The sequence below is a fragment of the Excalfactoria chinensis genome, unplaced genomic scaffold, assembly GCF_039878825.1.
Source record: "Excalfactoria chinensis isolate bCotChi1 unplaced genomic scaffold, bCotChi1.hap2 Scaffold_68, whole genome shotgun sequence".
Taxonomy (NCBI): domain Eukaryota; kingdom Metazoa; phylum Chordata; class Aves; order Galliformes; family Phasianidae; genus Excalfactoria; species Excalfactoria chinensis.
In genome coordinates, this window is record NW_027315710.1 from 984624 (window position 1) to 1000820 (window position 16197).

General features: G+C 47.8%; 3 protein-coding genes across 3 annotated transcripts in view; all 3 read left to right on the top strand.

The window, feature by feature from the left end:
- LOC140265126 (olfactory receptor 14J1-like) overlaps positions 1–16197 on the top strand; it is a 43003-nt gene that overhangs the window by 11421 nt on the left and 15385 nt on the right. The gene's annotated exons all lie outside the window — the stretch shown is intronic.
- Positions 4071–4661, top strand: LOC140265074 (olfactory receptor 14J1-like). The gene has a single exon (XM_072360952.1). The coding sequence runs from the start codon at positions 4071–4073 to the stop codon at positions 4659–4661; it is 591 nt and encodes a 196-aa protein (XP_072217053.1).
- On the top strand, positions 12319–13254 carry LOC140265181 (olfactory receptor 14J1-like). Its single transcript, XM_072361066.1, has one exon. It carries the CDS (start codon positions 12319–12321, stop codon positions 13252–13254), a length of 936 nt encoding a protein of 311 aa, XP_072217167.1.

The following is a 16197-nucleotide window of genomic DNA, read 5'->3' on the forward strand; positions in this document are numbered from 1 at the left end:
GCTATTGAATGCCCCTGATTAAGATAACCCTCTATGAAAACCAGATGCATGGCCTGAAGTGAGACTTACCTTGTCATGGTCTGTCGGCTATGCTCCTGCAGCAGGCTCAGAAGGCTGCTCACACCTCACGCATCCTGTAAGCTCTCTCCCTTTCTCTCCTCTCCTTCTGTCACCTGCAGGCTGTGCTGTGCACAAGAGCTGCTCCTGGTCACAGCTGTCTCTGCAGCACCACACACTTTTATGAGTGTCCCAGGAGCCCAGCCCAGCTCTGTAGCAGAGGATGTCATTTTTATCCTTCCCACTCGTATCCCCCGAGATTTCTCTCCATTTTCATGGTCAACAGCTCCTGAAAGACAACAGCATCATGACTGTGCTTTGAAATCTGTTGAATTTAACACCAGATTTCAATTGGTCAGTGACTAATGCCAGACGTGGTGAGTCCTCTCAGAGCATGTTTGCTGAAACAAAAAGGAGCTCACAGACAAGGACAGGATATCAGAGAATCATAGAGTCACCAAGGTTGGAAAAGATGTAAAAGATTATCCAGTCCAACTGTTCAGCTATCACCAATAGCTCCCACTAATCCATGTCCCTCATCACAATATCCATTCATTCCTTGAATACCTCCAGAGTCTGGACTCCTCCGGTCCAGACCGGACCCAGCGCGGATCCCTGGGGAACACCACTACTTACAGGTCTCATACCGGACTCTGTACCACCAATGATGACCCTCTCTGCTCTGCCAGTCAGACAGTTCTCAACCCACCTCACTGTCCACTTATCTATATCTCACTGCCTCAGCTTCGTTATAAGGATCTCATGGGAGACAGTATCTAATGCCTTTCTGAAATCAAGGTAGACTACATCCACCGCTCTCCCCCTCATCCTCCCTGACAGTGACAATGTCATAGAAGGCTACCAAGTTGGTTGAGCATGACCTCCCCTTGTTGAACCCATGCTGACTACTCCTAATAACCTCCTTTTCTTCCAGTTGCCTGGAGATGGCATCCCGCACAAGCTGTTCCGTCACCATTCCTGAGAATGAGGTGAGGCTGACTGGCCTGTAATTACCTGCATCTTCCTTCTTGCCCATTTTTGAAGACCGGAGTGACACTGGCTATTTTCCAGTCTTCAGGCACCTCCCCCATTCTCCAAGACCTCTCAAAGATGATAGAGAGTGGTTCAGCAATCACCTCTGCCAGCTCCCTCCGCCCCTGTGGATGCACCCCTTTGGGTCACATGGCTTTGTGAAAATCGGTGTGGCCTAGGCACTCACAGACCACCTGTTCCCTGACTAAAGGCAAGTCTTCCATTCCCCAGACCCTCTCAGTAAGCTCCAGGGTCTGGGATTCCTGAGGGTGAGCTTTCTCACTGAAGACAGATGCAAAGAACTCCTTCAGTATCTCTACCTTCTCAGCATCCCTGATTACCAGAGCACCCCCCTCACATAGTACGGGACCGGCATTCTCCCTAGTCTTCCCTTTTCCTGCTAGCATACTTTACAAAGCCTTTATCGCTACAGCCAGATTCAATCCCAGGTGTTTTTTAGCCTTCAAACAGGGGCAACTCCTTGTGCACATCTGCTCTAAGCCAAGAGGAGTCCCATCTCCCAAGCGTCTGTGGGGAAATGAATCTCATTTCAACCCCAGGCTTTTACATCTGAAGATGAGAAACCTGCACTGACTGCCTCAGCTGAATGATGACCCTGAAAGGAGAAGTCAGAGGGTCCCTGTCCTTGTCTGCGTGTCTTTTTTATTAAGAGCCAGGAGCAGAGATCTTCAGATGAGGCATTTGCACTTCTGCTAGGCAAATACGATCTGTTAGGACAAAATGGCATAGTAGAAGAGTTAATCTCAAAGTCAAAAGTTAGGTATTTGGGCCCATAAACAAGTGGGATGTGCGGTTTAGACAAGGGAAGAACATCCTGCACACTAAAGGGAACATGTCTCAAGAACTAGGCCAGAATTGGACTACTTCTATCAAGCACGACAACGTAAATAGGTCAGAGCAAGGTAGACTTCAATCCTTCGCGAAGAAGATATCTGTCTTCATCCCCTAGACCACTGGAGGGAGACCCCCACTATAAAGTGCACCAGAGTGAGGGGCAGTATGTAAATAAGTTACTGGAAACAACGAATATCTAGATGAGTTCCACGAAATTTGTTGGGTATGTATCGGCTTGGCTTTCAAATATGTAACACTTCTGCTTTCTGGTGAGCAAGGTAGGTGTGATCCCACTTGCACCCGGTGCCTAAGAAACGTATTCCTACTTTATAACCTAACTCTGTCTTAGAGAGTTTGATTCCTCAATCCAAAGCCATGCTACTGGTATCTGTCTGTCCACTTGTGAAAAATTCATCAGACATCCAAGTGTATTTTGCAGAGATGAGCCTGCTGTCTATCAGGAGCTTTCAGCCCTGGAGCCCCAGGGAAATCTCCAGGGGAAGCAGTGAGGAAGAGAAACTCAAATCCTCAGGTGTGCTGAGCTGAACCAGGCTCCTGGGAAACAGGGAGCTGATACAAGTGGGCATTGTTGCAAAGAGACAGCTGTGCCCAGGAACAGCTCTTGTGCACAGCACAGCCTGCAGCTGAGAGAAGGAGAGGAGAGAAAGGGGAAAGAGCTTACTGGATGTGTATGGCATGAGCAGGCTGTGAGTTTGCTTCAGGAACTTTGCTCACAGACCATGACCCGGTAAGTCTCACTGCTGACCATGCAGCTGCTATTCATAGAGGGTTAACTAAAACTGAGACGTTCCAAAGCAGATCTGGCTTCTGGCACTGCATGCTTCTTTACTGTGGAAAAAGACTTCTACTTGAGCTGAGGGTTTCCATGCTGCAGTTTGAAAGCACAGCCCTGAGGGCTGCGTGTCCCAGCACGGCTGCAGGCTGTGCAGCTGGGGCTGCAGGCGGGTGCCCAGGGCTGTCCTGCAGAGCAGGGTCCCTGCTGTGCCCCAGGGGCTGTGTGCCGGCTATGGGACTCTGCCGCCTGCCAGGCTCAGCACTCAGCCTGCCCGGGGAGCTGCCCAGGGTGCTGCGGGGAGACGTGTGGGGGGAAGGAGCCCCCCGGCAGGGCTTGTGCTGCCACAGCTGCTGCCTGGGGCAGGGGATCACAGCTCCACTGCACAACAGACTCTTTCTGAGGGTCCTTTGCAAGAGGAGAGCCAAGGCAGGGATTTTCCTTTTCCTGCTCTGAGTGAAAACAGAAAGGAATGGAGGCAAAAAATCTAAAAGGGGCTGTCAACTTTGAACACAGCTCAGAGACTCCCCAGTATTTCTCCAATCAGTTGGCTGTTTTGTGAACAGTCATACAGGTTGTGTTTTCAGCCTCACCTACTTAAAAGGGTACAATCAACTTAAGTTATAGTTGTTTTCTGCAGGCATTAATAGTTCACTTGTCCTGCAAACAGGCTGATTTCTCTAAGACAAAATGAAGTGCACAGAGGCTGGGGCTGTGGTCTCAAAGAGCAATTGGAGTAAAGAGGGAAATATCCAGGAGGCTGGGGTATGATATAGGAAATGAGAAGAAAGTAAGAGCTCCCCAGTCTTCTACTCATTACGGGATGGTGAAGCTCATGATAGTATATACAAGTTCTGGAGTTAAATAATTATTTTCCAAAATAAAAGGAAAATTATTATATTATATCAGGAGGAGTGAGTTTGAGAGTGGTCTGGATTTGACATTATCTTCTGCACTCTGAGCAGGACTCCAAGCCCAGGAACAGCAGATGCCCAACAGCAGCTCCATCAGCGAGTTCCTCCTGCTGCCGTTGGCAGACACGCGGCAGCTGCAGCTCCTGCACTTCTGGCTCTTGCTGGGCATCTACCTGGCTGCCCTCCTGGGCAACGGCCTCATCAGCACAGCCGTAGCCTGCAACCGCCGCCTGCACACCCCCATGTACTTCTTCCTGCTCAACCTGGCCCTCCTCGACCTGGGCTGCATCTCCACCACTCTCCCCAAAGCCATGGCCAACGCCCTCTGGGACACCAGGGCCATCTCCTACGCAGGATGTGCTGCACAGCTCTTTTTCTTTCTCTTCTTCATTACCGCAGAGTATTTCCTTCTCACCATCATGTCCTATGACCGCTACGTTGCCATCTGCAAGCCCCTGCACTACGGGACCTTGATGGACAGCAGAGCTTGTGCCACCATGGCAGCAGCTGCCTGGGGCGCTGGGGTTTTCTATTCCTTGCTGCACACTGCCAGTACGTTTTCACTGCCTCTCTGCCAAGGCAATGTTGTCAACCAGTTTTTCTGTGAAATCCCCCAATTCCTCAAGCTCTCCTGCTCAGGCTTCTTCCTCAGGGAACTTGTGCTTATCATTTTTAGTGCCAGTTTATTGTTTGGGTGTTTTGTTTTCATGGTTGTGTCCTATGTGCAGATCTTCCTTGCTGTGCTGAGGATGCCCTCTGAGCAGGGACGGCACAAAGCCTTCTCCACATGCCTCCCTCACCTGGCTGTGGTCTCCCTGTTTCTCAGCTCTGCATTTTTTGCCCACCTGAAGCCCCCCTTTATCTCTTCCCCACTCCTGGATTTGACAGTGGCACTTCTGTACTCCGTGGTTCCTCCAACACTGAACCCTATTATCTACAGCATGAGGTACAGGGAGATCAAGCACGCTGTCAGCAAGGTGTTGCAATACGCACTATTCCAGCTTCAATAAAGTGCACATCTTTCACACACAGTTCCCAGAGAAGGTTCTTTTTTTAGTGCATGTTTGAGTGTTTGATTCTGTGTCTTCTTTCCTACCTACTTTCCATTTTCTCACTCCAAGAGCTCTGGCACTGCCATAACAAGAGGGACCATTCAAAGCAGAACCAGAGAATTCGAGGCCTCTTCCAGAGTTGGTGTAAGGAATGTACCTCAGGAGCTGCTCCCTGAGAAGACCTCGAGATCTTCTGGTGCTCTTCACTGAGTGACTGGGTCAATTTCAGGATTCCCAAGGAGATCTGTAAGGGACTCAGGACAGTGTTGTGGTTTAAAATTTATGGGTTGAGATAAAGAGAAAATGGAGAATAATTATAACAAATATATTTATACATATATAATATATTTATTATATTTTCAAATGTCTACAACATATGCCGTTGCAAACAGATATGCATAGATACTGACACGTATGCGTATCTATTGCAAGTCCAGGAGTTCTTGCAGGGGTTTTAACAGCCACAGGGTTCACTGTAGGAGCTGAAGCAGCTGTCGGGCTGCTGCAGGAGTTGGAGCAACTGCAGAGCTCATTGCCAGGGCTGGAATCACCACAGGACCTGTGACAAAGTTGGAGCTGCCACTGGGCTCATTGGAGGGGTTGGAGTAACCACAGGGCTGTACCTCCTGGCACAGTGCACCTCCCAGAGGGACGAACACTATGTAAATGAGTTATAGGAAACATTGAATATGTGGCACTGAATAAACAGATCCCTGCTTTATAACCTAACACTGGGTTCAAGAGTTTGATTCCACAAGTCAATTTGGTGACACGGATGGGACCTGCTCTGTTTGGCTGCAGGACCAGCTGAGAGGGGAGACACTTTTGGCTCACCCTGAGATTTCTCAGAAGGACTCCCTTCCTCACCTGACCACTGCGGGGACAGACATGAACCCTCCATAGGTGGAACATGTGTGTGTATGGTAATGGGAGCCTACAAGTCGTGAGGAGACGTCCTACTCTGGGTATAGCCATCCATGCTGCTCCTTGGGAGGTGAGCTTATGGGTTAGATTAAATAATAAATCATGGTTTTTGATCTCAATGTCAGAGTGACTGTGGTGTGAGTGAGAGACCGCATAGCTGTGGGGTGAGTGCAGAGTCCTGATCCGCTGTTCCTTCCTCCTGAGGGAAATGTCCAGAGATGGATGAAGTGAAGGACTCTGTGTTGTCTGTCCACTCATAAGTACTTTATGCTTGTATGTAAGAAAACAAGAGTTTGAACTCCATAGATTAGGAAGAGGGTAGGTGTACATTCCACCCGACAAATGAGTGTCAACCCATTTATGTGATACTATGTCATGCTTGCGAGGAAGTGTGTGAGGGAGCTGAGTCAATCAATGCTGGTTCAGCGGCGAGGTGTTTATAACTGTACAATGCAGAATGTTAAGGAAAGCTATATGGTATTAAAAGTGTTTACTGGAACTGAACGCTATTGTTTGACAAACTGTTTTGATGGTATAAGAAAGTGTAATTGTTAATGGCATGTGGAAGTGTGCTTGAGGGTATGTGGAAGTGTAAATGAGGGTACAAATAGTGGAATAGTGTAGAGAGGAAATAGGGTTAAACAGTAAGTGATTTTATCTGCACTGACATGAGAGTAACACTCCCTGCCCCGTTCCCCTGCGAGCAGAGCAGAACTCTCGGAGTGAGAGAGTGAGTTGGGGTCACAGACAGCTGCTGCAAAGAGCACTACTTGCAAAGGGGGAGGTGGAGAGGACAGGGCAAGGGAATTGAGAAGAGCTGGCAGAGATCTAGGAAAGCCGAAATCCCAGTGTTAGCACCAGAAGCCTCTGGAGAGGAGGAGGTGGGACTGAAGTATGATGTTAGTAGTTGATGTAATAATGAGGGTTTGGAAAGTGAGGAAGTTGGGTAGGACTCAGGCTGAGGAAGACAAAGATGAGCAAGGTGTAACAGGGATGTCACGGCTGAAGAGGGTAGCAAGATGGGAAAAAAGAAACAACTGATTAAAAAACAGAGATAGTAAAGAAATTAAAAATAACAGCAGCTGTTACTGTTGCAGAGCTGGGGTAGGGACATAGGAACCAGAGGTTCCCTCAGGAAGAGGTCAGTGGGGGTGTGGGAGGGGTGCTGAATGAGCCCAGGGAGGGCTCTGCCCTACTGGAATGAAAGCACTGTGCAAACTGCAGTGGGACACTGGTGGAGTAATCCTACCAAGCTGAGTGAGAGGGTACCATCTTCGATTGCAAAGTTTACCCTAGCAGATCCACTGGTGAAACAGTAGCTAGGGGAGCAGAATAAAGAGGTTTACTTTCTGGTGGATATGGGTGCTTCTTACTGTGCATATATGATTTTACAACAGCAGTACAAACTACTGCCCCAAAGTGAAAAGGCTTACTTTCTTAGGCCTTTACAATTTATTCCAGGTAAACAGGTAGGAATACACAAAGATTTGTATGTGCCACATTCCCCAAAGCCTTTGCTAGGGCAAGATTTACTAGAGCAACTGTGAGTTGAAATGAAGTCTGAAGGAAAATTGGAGTCTGAGGTAAAAGAAGAACAGTTAATAGAGGTGCTTAGTTTAGCACTGATCACTACCCCTGCAGGGACTGGGATTTCAGATGAAATAAGTGATCAAGTTCACCCTTAAGTGTGTGTGGTGCAAACCCAAGGAAGGGCTAAGGATGCAGCACCAATGGCATTCAGAATAAAGCGGGGAGCTCAGACGGTTTGGATTAAACAGTACTCCCTCATACTCAAATACAGGAAAGCAATCCAGCCAATAATTGATCATTTTCAGAAACTCAGGTTGTTGGTGGAGTGTGAGTCAAAAATACAACACACCAATCCTCCTGATTCGAAAACAGTACAGGAACTACCGGATACTACAAGATTCAAGGGCTAGAAACAGAATAGTGGAGGATTTATATCCATTGGTAGCATATTTATATACACCGCTTGCAAAATTACCAGGGGAATTGGCATGGTCCCTCTTGTGCCATCCCGTGGCACCCAGTCTGTGTTGCTGCAAGGGCTGGACTGAGGCACCAGCTCTGTCAGCCTCATCTCAATTCTGTTGTACCACAGCGGCATCTCCCGGTGGTGGGTGATGAGGTGGTAGAGGCTGTCAAATTCTCGGCTGTCAGTCAGAAAGAACCTGTGGATGTTGGTGTCCTGCCGCCGGTGGATGTGACACTGGGAATTTACCCTGGGCAACAATGGCAAATGGATTTCTCTGAACTCCCAAGGAAAAGGGTGGTTTCGTTATATGCTAGTTCGAACCAGTACCTTTTTAGGATAGCTGTATGGGATTCATTCCCCGATCGTACTCAGAATGTCCAGGATGGGGAAAAGAGAGTGGAAAATCTTCCTAAAAATCCTGCAGTTGTAATAGTTGCAGAACTAAAGGATCTCAGTCAAACATCTGAAACTGAGACAGGGTATGGGGATATGAATGCCTGTGTAGAATCAATTAAATAAACCGCGTAGTGTCTCAACCATAGCAATATTTTGAAACTCCACTGTCAGCGTTATGGGGAACTCTGGGCAAGGGACCAGCTGGAAACAGATTATTTCTGTGAAGCTGCAGCGGCGTGAAAAGGGCAGAGTGAGGAAGACTTTGAGCCTTCGCCAGGAAGACGTCGAGCCTTCATCCAGCAACCACCAGGAGGAGCCCCCTGCTGTGGACAGTGCATGCACCAAGGGGAGGGGCAGTATGCAAATGAATTCTCAGGAAAATTATGAATATGTAGATGGCTTCCAGGACATCTGATGAATATGTATGAGCTTGGCTTCCAAATATGAAACAATTTTGCTTGCTGGTGTGCCAGTTAGGAGGAGCGATCCCCCTTGCACCCTGCATGGAAATTTCAGCACCTCTGAAATAAACATACCTACTCTACATCTCTCGGGCTATAGAGTTTGATTCCGCAAGTCAAGCAGAGAGCTTATTGTATGCTGAGGTACAAAACACCCCTGTTTCTTCAGACCTCTTGTCTCTTTTCCAGAGCCTCACTGTCAGTGAGATTAGTTTCTGTCACTGTCATTCGGTGAGGCCAAGCTGACCTCTCTGTCCCCCACAACAATGAGTCCCCAAAACGATGGACATTTTTCCCTCTCCAGGTCTCAGTTCTTTTACACATGGAAATCTCTTGGTGGTTCATTTGTGGTCTTTCAGATGAAGGCCGTCATCTTCTTTTTCTTTGACTTGAGTCAAGCTGTTAAACACTTGGCTGGCTCTGATTGGTGGTCTTAAGGGCTACAACAATTAACCAAATAAAGTGTGGGAAAAATCAACAGTAAAATGTGAGTAAAATCAATGTAAATTTGTAAAACGAGGTGTAAAGTAGGAGGAAAAACCAAGAAAATTGTGAGTAAATCCTTGAGTAAAGTGTGAGTTGGCCTAGAGAAAAGGATGAGTAAACCTGGATTGATGGGAGGGTAAACCCACAGTAAACCCAGGATCCCATCCATTAGGCATCTACAGCCTCTAAGGGTAACTTTATCCAGTGCCTCTGTGTAAAAAATAAGTTCTTAACATCTAACCTATGACTCCCCTTTTTGATTTAAAGCCATTTCCATTGTCCTGTTATTATCTGACCATCCCATCCTAACTCTAGAGTTAGGCATCGCATCCTCAGTTGGAAACCCTGGGGCTGAACTGGGATCAGTTCCTCAAAGAACCACGGGAGCAGGGAGTTCACTTAGCTCAATTCAGATGTGTACAATGAGGTGTCTGTGAGTGAGTCCCTCATCTGAATCCTTGGTCTTTATTCAACAGGGACCACAACACATTGCTTGTACACAGACTCTCAGTGATGCTCAAGGTGCCTGGGGTGATCCTAGTTGTGTGCTAGTGCTTGTAAACTGTGACAGAAAATCTCTGAGATAGACACCTCTTTCCTGAGCAACAGCTGAGAGCCAGAAGGGAGGTATTCGTGGCCATCCTAAATGCTACCACAGCCCCATGCTTAGGGCACCCAGTGTGTCTTTTGCACCTATCCCAGAGGAGCATGTAGTGATGTTCTACTCACCAAATGAATGAGCTCTCAACAGAAGAGGCAGATCTTCCTCCCTGCTCCATCTGTGTCATACTCTGGAGTTCAAGGCATCGCAAAGTTATGGCACATCTACGTTCTTGCAGTGAGGACACTTTAGTATGCTCTGGGCTCTCATTTCAAATGCATCAAAGTAAGTCTTGGGTCATGCCAGTTGACAGGAAGCTGGCAAATGTTGTCCCATTATAACGAAGAGCAAGAAAGATGACACGGGCGATTATGGACCTGTCACTCTCACTCCAGTGCCTGGTAAAATTTTGGATAAAATGATGGTGGGAGTTATGGAAAAACAGCTGAAGGACAATTCTGTCATTGGTTGCAGTCAACACAAGTACACTGGGCCCTTCTCACATCCCACATTTTGCAAGGAAACACAGGGCACACATGGGACATGAACTTCACAGCATCCTTGCACCCCATGCAGAGCCTGGGATCTTCTGTCCCCATGTCTTTATTTTGAAATCATACAGACCTCCATCCCACTGCCCCAGGAAGGGCCCTGAGCAAACATGAGGGACAGGATCTCCCTGCCAAGGGCCTGGGAATCAGGGCTTGGCCTGTCTGCTTCGTAAGACAAAGGAGATGTTTCTTAGCATGAAAGCCACCATGTCAGTGCCTTTGTCTGCCTGTAGTCATGGCTTCCAATTATCTTCTCTAACAAGTCCCTTGGGAAGCTGGCTTGTTAATGTTCCTCAGTGGGCCCATTAATACTGCAAGTAACTTCACTGTTACTTCTGACTTTGTCTTGTTGAGCACTTTGTGCAGTCTTCTGTCTGTACTGGAGGTTGATGGACTCAGCAGCAAATGCCGCCTGGGGCCCATTATAACCTGAAGTGCCTCCTGTGCCTTGTGCCTTCTTGTTATTTTCTTCAGGTTTTCAGAACATGCTCAGCAAAATGGAGAGGTTATTGGAGAGAACTTAAAGAGGAAGTATCCAAAATACATTTATTGTGGTGTTTAAAGAAGGAATTAACGCAGCACTGTGCAAATGATATCAATCCAGGATGTCCCCAATGTGTTCTGTTCCGTTACTATGTTGACAATGGTCCTCCTCAACTTCCCAACTCTACATGTTACGTGGGTAACTCTGAATGCTCCATGTAGATGGGTGACAGAGGCACTTTGAGATGCCCTAAATGTTTGCCTCTGATGTCATTAGGATGGCCAACAATAGGCCTTTCCCCTCACAGATCCTTAGCTCATTAAGGAGGTGTCAATCGCAGGAAACTGAGATGGTTAATTCAGCAGAACTTAAAGCACAGTCGTGATGCTGTTGTCTTTCAGGAACAGTTGGCTATGAAGATGCAGAGACGTGTCAGGGGACATGAGTGGGTAGGATAAAAATGACATTATCTGCTGCTGAGCTGGGCCAGGCTCCTGGGACACAGGGAGCTCATAAAAGTGGGCAGTGCTGTAGAGAGACAGAGCTGTGCCCAGGAGCAGCTGTTGTGCACAGCACAGCATGAAGGAGACAGACAGAGAAGAGAGAAAGTGGAGAGAGCTTACAGGATGTGTACGGTGTGAGCGGGCTGTGAGCTGACTGCAGGAGCATTGCTCAAAGACCACGACATGGTAAGTCTCTTGAAGTAGGCAATGCAGCTGCTTTTAATAGAGGGTTATCTAAACTGGGACATGCCATAGCAGATCTGGCTGCAGGCACTGCATGTATCTTTACTGTGGAAAAAGCCTTCTGCTCCAGCTGAGGGCTTCCGTGCTGCAGTGTCAGAGCACAGCCCTGAGGGCTGCGTGTCCCAGCACGGCTGCAGGCTGTGCATATGGGGCTGCAGGCGGGTGCCCAGGGCTGTCCTGCAGAGCAGGGTCCCTGCTGTGCCCCAGGGGCTGTGTGCCGGCTATGGGACTCTGCCGCCTGCCAGGCTCAGCACTCAGCCTGCCCGGGGAGCTGTCCAGGGTGCTGCAGGGAGACGTGTGGGGGGAAGGAGCCCCCGGCAGGGCTTGTGCTGCCACAGCTGCTGCCTGGGGCAGGGGATCACAGCTCCACTGCACAGCAGGATGTTTGTGAGGGTACTTTGTGAGAGGAGAGCCAAGGCTGGGATTTCCCATTTCCTGTTCTGAGGGAAGGCAGAAAAGACTGGAGGCAGAAATCTGAAAGGGGCTGTCACAGCTCTGAGAATTTTCCTTCCATCCAAAAGTTGTATTGTGAAACACGTGATTTTCTTTCAATCTCTCCTTTCTCGCAGGGTGGAACCAGCTGTAATTATAATCATTTTCTGAAGACAAGAATAATTCACCTAACCTGCCAACAGGCAGCTTTTTCACACAGAAATTAAAAGTCAGAGGCTGGGCTTGGGGGGTTCTGAGAGCAGTTGGTGTAAACATATGAGACATGAAACAGATAAAAATATCCAGACAGACGGAGTAATATAAAAAAAAGAAGAGGAAAATTAGAGCTCCAAATGCTGCTTCTGCTTAAAAAATGCTGAACGACATGAAATTAAATGCAAGTAATGGTGCTAAATGTACACTGTTTTAGGAGAATGAAAACATGTCATATTGTAGCAGGAGGAGTGTCTCTGAGAATGATCTGAACATGTCATTACCTTCTGCACTCTGAGCAGGACTCCAAGCCCAGGAACAGCAGATGCCCAACAGCAGCTCCATCAGCGAGTTCCTCCTGCTGCCGTTGGCAGACACGCGGCAGCTGCAGCTCCTGCACTTCTGGCTCTTGCTGGGCATCTACCTGGCTGCCCTCCTGGGCAACGGCCTCATCAGCACAGCCGTAGCCTGCGACCGCCGCCTGCACACCCCCATGTACTTCTTCCTGCTCAACCTGGCCCTCCTCGACCTGGGCTGCATCTCCACCACTCTCCCCAAAGCCATGGCCAACGCCCTCTGGGACACCAGGGCCATCTCCTACGCAGGATGTGCTGCACAGCTCTTTTTCTTTCTCTTCTTCATCTCAGCAGAGTATTCCCTTCTCACCATCATGTCCTATGACCGCTACGTTGCCATCTGCAAGCCCCTGCACTACGGGACCTTGATGGACAGCAGAGCTTGTGCCACCATGGCAGCAGCTGCCTGGGGCGCTGGGCTTCTCCATTCCCTGCTGCACACTGCCAGTACGTTTTCACTGCCTCTCTGCCAAGGCAATGTTGTCAACCAGTTTTTCTGTGAAATCCCCCAGATCCTCAAGATCTCCTGCTCAACCTCCAACCTCAGGGAAGTTGTGTTTATCATTTTTAGTTCCAGTTTAGTCTTTGGCTGCTTTGTTTTCATAGTTGTGTCCTATGTGCAGATCTTCATGGCTGTGCTGAGGATGCCCTCTGAGCAGGGAAGGCACAAAGCCTTCTCCACGTGCCTCCCTCACCTGGCCGTGGTCTCCCTATTTGTCATCACTGCCTTTTTTGCCTACCTGAAGCCTCCCTCCATTTCCTCCCCACTCCTGGATTTGTCAGTGGCACTTCTGTACTCGGTGGTGCCTCCAACACTGAACCCTATAATCTACAGCATGAGGAACAGGGAGATCAAGCACGCTCTCAGGAAGGTGTTGCAGTACGCACTACTCCAGCTCCCATAATGTGCACATCTTCCTTACATGATTCCCAGTGATGGTTCTTTATGTTTTATTTGTGTTTGTATTTTTGATTTTGTGTGATACAGTACTCTGCAAATGTGTTGCAATATATTTCACTACTTCTTTCCTACCTAATTTCCATTTTCTCACTCCCTGAGCTCATGTAAACATCGAACCAGATTCCCCGAATACATTAAAAGATATTTAAAAGGCTTTCATGAAAAGAGAATTCCTTTTGTCTTCTCTCCTCCTACCTTGTCTGGGTCTGGGTGAGGTACAGCCACAGGCAGCATCACAACGTGCTTTTTTCATTCCTGCTCTCTTTACTCTGCCACAGTGCTCTTAATAAGGCCTTTCATTTGTGCTGGCCTGAAGGTCTTGTGTGTCTCACAACAGTCCTGTTTTCTCTACAGCAGCACTCTGGGGCTGCAGTCAGTAGCTGGCAATATGAACGGCTGTGTCAGAGCTGGTCTCCTTGCTGGCACTGCTGTAACAAGAGGGCTTCTTCAGAGCAGGGCCAGAGAACTGGAGACCTCTTTCAAAGCTGCTGTAAGGAATATAACTCAGGAGCTGCTCCCTGAGAAGACCTTGAGATCTTCCGGTGCTCTTCACTGCGTGACAGGGACAGTTTCAAGAGTCTAAATGAGATCTGTAAGGGACTCAGGACAGTGCTGTGCTTTAGAATTTGTGGGTTGAAGTTAAGCTACTTACTGAGACAGAGAATAAATAATGCATAATCATTATGACAAGTACATGTATATTTGTATTTGCACATACACACCTGTTATATATATGGCATATTTTCACATATAGACAATATATGCTGTTGCAAACATATATGCATAGATACTAATATGTATGCATATAAGTTTGCAACTCCAGGACCTGTGGCAGGGGTTTTAACAGCCACAGGATTCACTGTAGGAGCTGCTGTTGGGCTGTTGCAGGAGCGCATCTCACTGCCATATCTGGAATCACCACAGAACCTGTGACAGAAACTGGGGCAGCCACTAGGCGGCTTCGAAAGGTTGGAGAGAACACATGGCTGTACCTGCTGGCACAGCGCACCTCCCTTGGCAGAATTTTCTTTCATTCTCTTATCTCAATATTTGGAACAGCTACAGGAACTGCAGCAGGAGTGACTGCAGAGCTCATTATGAGGGCTGGAGTGACAGTGGGATCTGTCCAGAGCTTGGAGCAACCGTAGGACGTGTAGCAAAACCTTGGAGCTGCCGCAGAATCTGAGCCAGGAGTTGCAGATGCTGCAGCACTGTCAGCAGATCCAGCTGTCTTCCCCTGGAGGATGCTGAACAGTGTTGAACACAGCTCGGTAGGTGTGGGCCACCTGCAGTCATTTGTGCCTTTTTGGGATTACCAGGGCCACAGCAGACCTTCCCCCATATTGTACCAGTTTCTCAGGATCCTGCAGTTGCTCAGAGATGAAATTCCAAAGCCCTGGGGGTGCCCATCTCTCCAGGTAGCTGCCCAGACAGTCCCACATCCCCTGCCATGCTGAGCCGTCTCACCTTGGGGCAGATCTCTCAGTGACATTCTTGAATAATTGTTTAATCTGAGACATAACCTGAAACACATTAATGGCACGTAGCAATGGGAGCGTGCTGGTTTGAGCATCCCATGAACAGTCGAAATCCTCAGGAGCTATTGTAATTGGCTGTCATGTTTTCATGAGTTTTGTTTTACTGTTATTCCACATCATAACATCGTGATGTTATGCGCACTCGGTGTTAATGTGTTAATGCTCCATTTCCGGTTACCTGCCCAGAGGAGGAGAATAACTGCATTCTCGTGAGGACTTTGTGGTCAGAGATGAGATGTAACTCCTGACAAGGTCACCTGATTGGGCTTTTCATCTCAGCGTTCTTCTCCTTCACCTCTCCTCACCGCTGCCCATCCCAAATGTGTGCATCACTTCTATATCAGTGTAAGGTCTTCAGCTGTTTGGACAGTCTCTCTCTTATTATGTTTGATTCATTAGCTTCAGCTAATAATACAAATACTATAATAAAGCTTTTATTAGCTGTAATTTAGTGTGTTATCTTGCATCCCAATACCATATTTAGTACATTGTTTTGTTTCTCCTCAGAGCATTGCCGCTGGTTTTAATTATTTTGGTTTCCCCTGTATCCCCTTTCTGGAGGCGTGGATTTTGTGAAATCCCTGCACCCAACTAGTCACAGAACTGGGCAGAACCAGCCTGTAAACCACTGAGAATTGTACAGAGGAAAAAGGGTTAAGAGGAAGTGAGTTTATCTGCACTGACATGAGAGCAACCTCACCGTAGCCTCATGAGCAGAGCAGAACTCTCATAGTGAGAGAGAGAGTTGGGGTGTCATGGTTTTGTGCTGTCAATATTCTACATCATGACATCATGTGCGGTATGAATCATTAACTGAGGGTACAAATAGTGGTAAACTGTTTTGGTGGTATAAGAAAGTGTAACAGAGGGTATGTGGAAGTGTGAAAGGTTCATGCTCCAGATCTGTGGAATGGCAGCATCCCGAGTACTCAGCTCTTGGAGGAAACTACATATCCCAGGGAACGACGCGGCCAGAGACGAATCACCAGAGGAGGAGGACACACATATAATCTCGCTCCCAGGCTGGAACATCCTTCTTTTCTCTCTGTCTATCTCTTTGGAGCGCTCCATCCCTGCCGTCTCCCTCTATCAGCAACGTTCCAGCCTGTCGCCTAGAGATCGCAGTAGGCCCCCGGTTCTCGGGGACTCTTTTTCTCTCTTTCTTTTCTCTGCCTTGTTTGATATAGTAGTTGTAGTTATATTGTATCATATTGTGTCACCTTGTATTCCAATATTATTCGTATTTAGTAAAATAATTTCTTTCCTCAGATTGCTGCCATTGTTTTTGTTCATTTCCCACCTTCTAGGGGCAGCAGCCTCTATCACGGGTAAATCTAGATAACACGATT

Excerpts from the sequence above, each read along its gene's own strand:
- LOC140265074 (XM_072360952.1), top strand. The coding sequence starts at position 4,071 with ATGTCCTATGACCGCTACGTTGCCATCTGCAAGCCCCTGCACTACGGG.
- LOC140265181 (XM_072361066.1), top strand. The coding sequence starts at position 12,319 with ATGCCCAACAGCAGCTCCATCAGCGAGTTCCTCCTGCTGCCGTTGGCA.